Source organism: Paramormyrops kingsleyae, unplaced genomic scaffold (assembly GCF_048594095.1).
Source record: "Paramormyrops kingsleyae isolate MSU_618 unplaced genomic scaffold, PKINGS_0.4 ups38, whole genome shotgun sequence".
In the NCBI taxonomy this organism is placed as follows: domain Eukaryota; kingdom Metazoa; phylum Chordata; class Actinopteri; order Osteoglossiformes; family Mormyridae; genus Paramormyrops; species Paramormyrops kingsleyae.
The window spans coordinates 437,091-446,787 of record NW_027325976.1 but is presented as its reverse complement, the minus strand read 5'-3'; the positions used below and the strand labels follow the sequence as shown (position 1 = coordinate 446,787).

Sequence of the window (9,697 nt, the reverse complement as noted above, 5' to 3'; positions counted from 1 at the left end):
CAAACCACTTTAAGATTGAGGCGACGGCTGCGGTCCTCAATCTCCGTGATTTTGTTATCCAGGGAAAGCAGAGCCTTATTAAAATCAGCCAGCTCCCTGGAGTGCCGATCGGTCACAGCCTTCACTGAGGCGACTTCTTTTTGTATGGATTTAAAGTCTGCCCTCAGCGAGTTCAGGTCAGCGCGGAGCTCCGAATGGTCTTGCTGAAGCGTGCCTTTTAGCGAGTTCACCTGTTCGGAAACGAAGTTCTTCATTTCCGCGAGAAAGGGAGCCAGGAGAGAGGAAAGGGCCTCCTCAGTAACGCCGCCATCAGAGCGGGGTACTTTCTTCTCCGGGCTGGAAAGGGCTGGGCGAGGTCTACGCTGATTAGCAGCCATCAGGAGGAATAACAGGGCAAGCGCCGAAATCGTGCGAAATTGCGAACGGGAGAGTGACAAGGGGACAGACTAAAGGGCAAAAAGGCGGATGGGACGCGCGGTCGAGCAGAGCTAGGCAGCCATTAGCGACGAGCGTCCCCATACATAGCTTATATCTAGTAAGTTGGCCCAGCCCTCGGAATATTTTTCTGTATGTGGCCCTCACTAAAAAAAGTTAGGACAGCCCTGCTGTAGACGAAAGGGCCGCTGGTTTTCATTTTGAATTCACAGTGGGGCATATCTGCAAGAAAACATGGGAAAATCAGGTATCTGAGCCTGATGAACTGAGAGATACTAGACTAGCAAGGTTTGTGTTGAAGGAGCTTACTTACCTTTGGGTCTCCTTTGTCCAAATATGCGGCGGAACAGCCTGACGAAGAAGTGCTTTACGCGTTTCACTGCTCTGAATCTTGGCACCTTGTGGTAGCTGTTTGATGGAATTTCCTCCGGAGTGAAGCCCTAGGGTTGTAGTTTAAGATGTTTCGGTTGAGCAAAGCAATTCCTCAGGATGCATGAATACTATTGAACTCAGCAGACCAGCAGTTTGCATGTACCTTAGTGAAGAACTTATGATTCAGGATTTGCACCAATGTGGGCCGATCCTGTGGATTCTTTTGTAGGATCCAAGAAATCAATTTCTTGGCTGATGAGGAGAGGGACTTTGGTAGAGTGTACTCTACTTTAGTGACACGCTGCTTGATTTCTTCAGCGTCGCCATCAAAGGGGTATGCACCAACAAGCATCGTATACCTGTATCGAGAAAGTCAGCAACGGCATTCGAGCTTCATTTGCATCTAACAACATTCTGCATTTGTGCATTTCAGATATCATTCTTGACTCTGGCTCTGACTGTGAGGACGATTGAGAAGGTATACATACATGATACACCCCAGCGCCCAGACATCTGACTCTGGCCCGTGTCCCTCCATCTTCCACACTTCAGGAGCTGCATACTCTCTCGTCCCACAAAAGCGTCTACAACACACACAAAAGGAAAACAGTATACATGTGCTTCAGCCTGCTGCATGAGCAATTTGAAAGATTTGCTGGAGAATCTAAGAAAAAGAACCCACTTCTGCCTGCTTTCCAGTGGCTCCAGCTTGGTGGCCAGTCCAAAGTCGGCCACTTTTAATCCCAAGGCCTCCGTTAATAATAAGTTCTCTGAAAGACCAATGACTCAAATATTTCACCTAATAACACCAGACATTAAACAGTTGCAGAATACAACAGCAGGCAGCAATCATATAAACCACACAGGAAATGCCATGTAAAATGCCAACACTAACATGTGAAGAATTAAACAAATCACGTGTGCAGGCACACATACCTAATTTGAGGTCCCTGTGGACAATGCCTTTGCCATGGATGTGTCGTAAGGCCCCAATGAGCTGCCTCATGTAAAACCTCACTTCAGGCGTGCTCAGGATTTCTCGTTCCTGAAGGAGGTCTAGCATCGACTGGAATGGGAAAAGAAAGGATGGCGTGAGTCGACATAGAGTCTTAACCTTAACAAACTGTCTGCAAAGGCCAGAAACAGCTGGGCTCACCCCCCTACTGCACAGCTCCATGAAGATATACAAGAATTTGTCATCTTCTACATGATGGGAGAAGTTAACAACATGCTGGTGTTGCAGCAGCTTCAGCAGCACCACTTCTCGGAGGCTCTGAAATGTCAGACGTGTTACCACAATGAGCATAAGGGAAATGCAGTTTAACTGTGGAGGGGGCTGACTTCAAGCAGGATTCAGACCACATACCTCTTTTATTCCATCAGAGTGCTTTATCGGAATCACCTTCACTGCAAATATCTCTCCAGTGAAAATGTCCATCATCTTGAAACATTGGGCAAAACCTCCCTAAAAACACAAGTGCATTAAGAATTTCTGCCATACGTAATTGATTACCCATTTTCCGTAATCTATGAAAAATAATTTTTCATCCCGCTCCCGCAGAAATGTGTAATATTTCGACCCGCTCCCGCCCGCATCTGTTATGATTTGTCCAGCTCCCACCTGCTGAATCCCGCAAACAAGGCTGCTGAAGTATAGGGTGTGACAAAAATACCTGACACATTTTAAATGCTATAATATCTTGGCTTATAAAAATTAAATAAGGTACCAAATTTTTTTTTTATCTAACTAGGCTACAGACCTGAATTAAAAAATATCTAAACAGTCTCAATAGAAACATTTCACAGTCAAAATGAGAGAAATATAGGGAAACATTGAAATTTGTGGCGCGGCTCTGTGTTTATTTCAACTAAAGGTCTGCGCAGGACTGATATTTCATCCCGCTCTGGCACAAGAAACTGTCAAATGTAGACCCGCGCCGCGTCCCGCGAGTACCGCGGGCGTCCCGCCCCGTTGCAGACCTCTACTCTACAAAACAAATTGCAGCTGAATTATCTACGGTATCTTTATAGTACATACTTCTCCCAACAGTTCGAGTCTGCGGTAAAATCGCACATTTCTGGTATCAAAGATGATCTCAGGAACTTCGTGTCTCCGCTGAGGACAAGCCATGTTGCAGTAAGACAGAAACCGACGAAGTGGCGTCCAGTAACTTGGCAACGGAACAAGGTACGTTACATAATTACGTAACGCATCGGAAATTCGAACGAAAACATGAAAAAACTTTTTTTCCCTTCATAAAATCACAGGTATGTAAATGGCGCGCGGAGAGGAAGCCGGGAATTAGCCAATGTAGCTATTGCCATGGTATTATTTTATAAAGGGGAATCTAAGTTGCATTTAGTTAAGTATATTTATAATTTAATTTAGTAATCGCACTCTTATTGTGCTGGCGTAATATACTTAGTATACGATTAATAACAAAAAAGGAAAGGTGAAAAATATATACATATATACACGATTCTTATGATAAGCAAGTCGCAAGCACGGACACATTTTAAACGCTATAATATCTTGACTTATAAAAATTAAATAAGGTACCAAATTTTTTTTTATCTAACTAGGCTACAGACCTGAATTACAAAATATCTAAACCCAGTCTCAATAGAAACATTTCACAGTCAAAATGAGAGAAATATAGGGAAACATTGAAATTTGTGGCGCGGCTCTGCGTTTATTTCAACTAGAGGTCTGCGCAGGACTGATTTTTCATCCCGCTCTGGCACAAGAAACTGTCAAATGTAGACCCGCGCCGCGTCCCGCGAGTACCGCGGGCGTCCCACCCCGTTGCAGACCTCTACTCTACAAGACAAATTGTAACTTAATTATCTACGGTATCTTTATAGTACATACTTCTCCCAACAGTTCGAGTCTGCGGTAAAATCGCTCATTTCTGTGATCAAAGATGATCTCAGGAACTTCGTGTCTCCGCTGAGGACAAGCCATGTTGCAGTAAGACAGAAACCGACGAAGTGGCGTCCAGTAACTAGGCAACGGAACAAGGTACGTTACATAATTACGTAACGCATCGGAAATTCGAACGAAAACATGAAATAACTTTTTTTCCCCTCCAAGAAATCACAGGTATTACATAAAACGTTTCTGCAAACACACCCACTGGCATTAGTTAGACCAAAAAAAAAATCAGTTTCAATAACTCACAATATACACCTCTAGTTTTCATGAGAATATTAAATCAGCCATCCGACACGCTTTTACTGTCAGGTACCCAAACCCAAAGGAGGGAAAAACACCATGCGCAGCGGCTGTAAATGGCGCGCGGAGAGGAAGCCGGGAATTAGCCAATGTAGCTATTGCCACGATATTATTTTATAAAGGGGAATCTAAGTTGCATTTAGTTAAGTATATTTATAATTTAATTTAGTAATCGCACTCTTATTGTGCTGGCGTAATATATTTAATATACGATTAATAACAAAAAAAGAAAGGTGAATAAAATATATATATATGCGATTCCTATGATAAGCAAATCGCAAACACGGACATCGTTGATCTCTGGAAATGAAAGTTAGTTACAATAACGTAGACCGACAATTTCCCTTTGTGGCGTGCAGCGAAGGATGTATTTAATGTTTCTTTGCAGCTTGTTTTACTAAAATGTAAATCCGCAAGCTGTGCATTCTATTGATTTGTGTGTGGAGTTTGCATGTTGTCCCTGTGTCATCATGGGGCTTCTTCCAGGTTTCCCAGTTTCCCCCCACAGTCCAAAAACATGTGAAGTTATTCAGAGTTACCAAACAGCCCATAGTAGTGAGTGACTGTGTGTGCTTGGTGATAGGTTGGAGCCCCATCCTGGATTGCTCCTTCCAGGGCAGGGTGTGCCAGTGCTTTTCCTGGGTGCTGCCTCACAAAAAAGATCTTGACCTGGTTTCATTTTGAGACAAATTGGCCCAAAATTGAAACAGCAGCACTAGGTGGCAACAAAGGAAGGATGGGGCGGCTATAGACGACAATTGAGCTTATGAATTGTCGTCTTGTTTTCTGGTTGGTATAAGAATTAATAAAGCATTACAGCATGTCCCCGACCGCGTCCTGCTCGCCTGCAAGGGCCCTTGCTGTATCCTGCTAACCACAAGGTGCCCTAGCTGCATCCGACCTGCCTCCAGGTGCCCCAGCCATGCCCTGCTTGCCTGGTGCCCCCTTGGCATTCATCGCATCTGCGGAGCTGAGAGCTCCTGCCTGGTCTCCTGCCATCCCGTCGCTAATTAACAGGAAGACTATTCCATTCTCTAACTACATACTGTGTAAAGAAGTGTTTTCTGAAATCTATTTTAAAATGTTCTCCCGCTAATTTCCACTTATGGCCACAAGCTCTAATATTTAAATTAATATTGAAATAGCCATTTGGCTGAACAGCATCCAGACCCGTTAGAATCTAGACCTGGATTATGTCCCCCCTTAGTCTCTTTTCTCCAGGTTAAACAAATTCAGTTCAGCTAACCTCTCCTCATAAGACATTCCTCTAAGACCAGGAATCATTCTTGTAGCCCTTCGTTACACCCTTTCCAAGGCAGCAATGTCCTTTTTAAGGTATGGTGACCAAATCTGCACACGATATTCTAGGTGGGATCTTACCAAGGAATTGTATAATCGTAGCATCACTTCCCTTAACTTAAACTCCACAGACCTAGAGATGTAACCCAACATCCGATTGGCCTTTTTTATTGCTACCCCACACTGGCGAGAGTGGGACACGGAACCATCAATATACACACCGAGATCTTTCTCGTAATCAACAAAATCACAAAGTGGAGGGACACATGTAACATTTTTCTCCTTGTCACACACACCCCTTAAAGAGAATCACTTGAACAAAAAAGATGAGCATTGCTTAGCTAACATGTTTATAACCACAGCGATAAAACAGCTGTCTGATGAGGAGTTAAGGTGGCTACATAAATCTTTACACGATAGTATATATTTTATACAATTTTATGTACATTATACTATATACAACTTATACTATTATTTATTTGATGAATAAAATATGGAATATGGCCTTTCCCCCTTCAGAACGCTTTCATTTGAGAACAAGGTTATACAAGTGGATTTCCCTGTTTACAGAACAATTCACTATACTATATTCACTATATCTTCCATTTCTTATAGCCCAGAGCATATGTGAAATTTGAGCACTATTTTTCATATGCAAAAATAATTTGAGTAGCCACTTGTGTGTTTATATCAGGACTTACCAGGAGAGGGGGCCATTGCTTTTCTTACATATACCATACAGTATGTAGGCCTACATCCATTCATCTTCCAACACCTTAGTTAGAAGGGTAGTTACCACATACTCAGCCAGGTGGCTCTATGTGGTTTGGAAAACAGTCAATAGCAAACATGCAATGCGGCCAATGTTAATATCTGCTGTTCTGTACAGGAAATGCTCAGAATGCATGTGACATCAGTCCCAGAAAATTCAGCCCCACCTTTTCATCTGTGGTCAGTCTATTTTAGGTGCATTAAGTGGTAAATACTTTTTTCATCCACCCCATCCTCGACACACAACCCCTCTAAAAGGACGTGGTTAGACTCTGCTGGCCTCAGTTTAGCTGCAGAAGTGAGGCTGATCTTGACAAACGTCCAGTGGAATCATGAAGTCCCATCAGATCTCTGCCTTCTTCCTCCTGGTGACAGTGCTGCTGTCCTCCACTCTGGCTCACAGTAAGTCTGCAGCATCTCACAGCTTTTATCAGGACTTAGTCGGCATCTTAAATTTTAATGATTCATTAAGATTATGGACCCAATTGTGACATGAGTCCAGGTCTGACTAGTTTTCACTGCATTTCTAATCTACGTATTCAGAGTGGCTGTATATATTTTGTATATAGACTGTATATACATTTTCTGTTCTTCATGTCTGTCCAGATGAGTGCTGTCTTACATACTTTCCGGGATGGCCCTGATACCTGGATATGAAGAGGCCATTGTGAAATGCCCTATACCTGGAATTATGTAAATATTTACTCTTTTCATATATTGTTTTGACCTATTACTGTTTTGAGACTTAAAGTCTTGTGTGCATAATGTCTATAATATGTTTTTTACTTCAGGGATCGATACAAATGATTTTAACAAGTGAGAAGCAGATCCATGTGTTTTTTTCAATTTTTGGACTGTACACCAATATCGGCAGTGAAATTTGTGTCAATCCCAGCAGTTACTGCGTTTAGCAGGTCAAGAAGAAGCTGGATCAGCAGTAACGCCTCCTCTCTGCCTGGCAAATCGAAAAAAGAATCAATTTTATTGCATTTCACCTTCTGCTGTAATTCTCATATAACATTATTTTGTGTCATCATCCAAATCATTTAAGGTTCTGCTACATTTTATACTTCATTATCTTCAGCTTATATGTTTTTAAAACAGTAGTCAAATTTCAGTTGCACTTATATTGCTTTGCATGCATGTAACTGATTAAAGAGTATTGAAAGTTAATGGTGGCTGACTCGGGTTTTTCATTTAAACCGTTTAATTTACAAAACAACAATTCTTTGGTTGGTGGGCATATGAAAAAGACAGTTACAGCTAACAAATGTTGAATGAATGATACAAATACAGTCATGGCCGAAATTAACGGCATCCCTGGACTTTTTCCAGGAAATGCACCATTTCTCCCAGAAAATTGTTGCAATTAGAAATGTTTTGGTATATCAATCAATCAATTTATTTATAAAGCACATTTAAAACAACTTCCGTTGACCAAAGTGCGGTACAAGTATAGGAAACAAGTCAGTAGGTACTATACAGTGTTTATAGTTAATATACAGCGAGTATTAATACAATAAAATACCACAGGACACAAATCAATAAGATAAGATAAAAATAATACCGTGGTACCTCAGAACTGGAATTTAATCCATTCAGAACTCTAGATCGAATCCTAAGAAGTTCGAGGTGTGATCGAATTTTCCCCCATAAGAAATAATGGAAAAAACCAATTAATTGGTTCCCGGCCCCAAAAAATTACACCTAAATATGTTTTTTTTTTTAAGCATTTAAACACAAAATGAACCGGATAAAACAAGAAGAGCATATACTGTACTAAACACATTTATCAAAACAGTAGTTTGTAAAGTAAGAAAATAAATGCATCCAAACAATGTGTAAAGTTAAAAAAATAGAATGTGTCCTGCCCCAATCGCCCGCACCTTCTGTGTGCCACGCCCCCTCGTTAACCCCGTGTGGAATCCCCCTCTGATGAGCTGTTTCTGGTTGTTGTCATTAGTCCTCTGTATTTAGTCCTCGTTTCAGTTTGTTTCTTCAGTCCGGTCATTGTATTACCTGTAATTAAACCCTGTATTCCCCGATACCCTGACGTCTGCGCCTTTGTCTCCGTTCCGTCCCACTCAACACGACAATATTATTATAATTAAATGTATTAAAGGTTTATTTTTAATATTAAAATAATTAATAAGAAATCATTATTTTTAAATGTATTTTATTATATAATAATAATTACTGTTACTGTCTATCATTGTCTAAATCAGTGGTTTTCAACCTGTGGGCCGCGGCCCCCTAGTGGGCCGCGACGGTATTGCAGGGGGGCCGCCAATTATTATTAATAGAAATTGTAATATTGTTAATATAATAAAAAATGTCTAGTCAAAATCAAATAAATCATAATTTGATATATAATTAAATAATGAGAAATTAAATAATAAACTGTTACTATGCGTTCACTATTCGAGCTCGCTGATTGGTTTAATAACAACCCGCCAACTTAGACTATCTAAAATAGTTTTGATTCATACATGCTGAAGCAGATTTAAAAATGGATAAATGGTTGACAACAGGATCGCTGAAAAGAAAAAATACAGACGTTTCTTCAGCAACAAGTAAGCCTGACACTGAAAAGCCTCAAAATAAACGTAAACGAAGAAAATATAGTAGCGGCTAGAATTTAGCTAAATTTGTTTCATGGTTGTTGTTTTAAATTTATTTACATATTGCAGTTCCGTTTCCCTTTAATGTGTCTTTTTTTATAATTTTTTTTTTTTTGCCTGCTCTCGATTTGCGCTTGTCACTCGAGTCTGACTCTAGTCTTGCTTTGTCCAGTGCTCCATTTCTCTGCCGGTTTTGACTGCTCGTTTCAACCCAGCTCTGCCTGTTCCCTCTGACGGCTCTTCGGCTCGCTGACGTTCTACCCGCTGCCGACCTCTGCCTGGATTTCGTTTTCCCGTTTTCGAAATGTCAACCCGAGCCTGTGGGGGCTTGCTGATCCGTTATGTATATTTTCTGTTTATTCAATACATTACCAGTTTATTCAGTAAAGACAATTAACAGCCTTGCTTCCGAGTACTTAGTTAACCCGACACAAAAAGCGGGATCGTTTAAATTCTTTTGCAGTGGGCCGCGGAAACATATGTGTTTGGCTGTGTGGGCCGTGAGTTAAAAAAGGTTGGGAACCACTGGTCTAAATGATACAGGTTACAGTCGGGCATATGACTGAAGAATATTTTTGAAATCTTTCATATGTTCTCTCCTCTGTGTTATGTAGCGTGCCGAAACAGAAGATGTTCAACAGGATCTCGTCCACCACACAATAAAAATCTTTGTCTTTAAGAGAGCTGAGCAGGAGGACATCAGCACTGTCTTGGAGGGTTCTTAGGAATGAGTGGCCAAGGAAATGTGGATATGGCTTGTGCAATTTTTCTTGGCCTTATCTATGCACTAAATCTTACTTACCCTAAATCTCTCAGATATGCATTTGAGGCTTTTCAGAAGCTTGGAGTTGGATGCTTGTAAGTTTTCACCCAAAATGATGTCCCTTTAGAATAAATGGTAACAATTTATAATACTGTTCCGTAGTTAACAGGTAAATATGCAGGAAGTAAGCAGCAACAAAGG

General features: G+C 41.1%; 1 protein-coding gene and 1 long non-coding RNA gene across 2 annotated transcripts; one reads left to right on the top strand and one right to left on the bottom strand.

Annotated features, from left to right (window-relative positions):
• Nucleotides 1-919: 919 nt before the first annotated feature.
• LOC140586302 (serine/threonine-protein kinase PLK3-like) lies at nt 920-5,041 on the bottom strand. The gene is made up of 8 exons (XM_072708114.1): nt 4,944-5,041; nt 3,680-3,812; nt 2,174-2,272; nt 1,964-2,080; nt 1,744-1,873; nt 1,490-1,577; nt 1,296-1,391; nt 920-1,166 (listed from the first exon to the last, which is right to left on the bottom strand). The coding sequence occupies exons 1-8, from the start codon at nt 5,039-5,041 to the stop codon at nt 920-922; spliced, it is 1,008 nt and encodes a 335-aa protein (XP_072564215.1).
• A 1,314-nt stretch (nt 5,042-6,355) lies between these two features.
• On the top strand, nt 6,356-7,285 carry LOC140586293 (uncharacterized). Its single transcript, XR_011988156.1, has 2 exons — nt 6,356-6,514; nt 6,719-7,285. It is a non-coding gene; the product is annotated as an uncharacterized lncRNA (long non-coding RNA).
• Nucleotides 7,286-9,697: the final 2,412 nt, after the last annotated feature.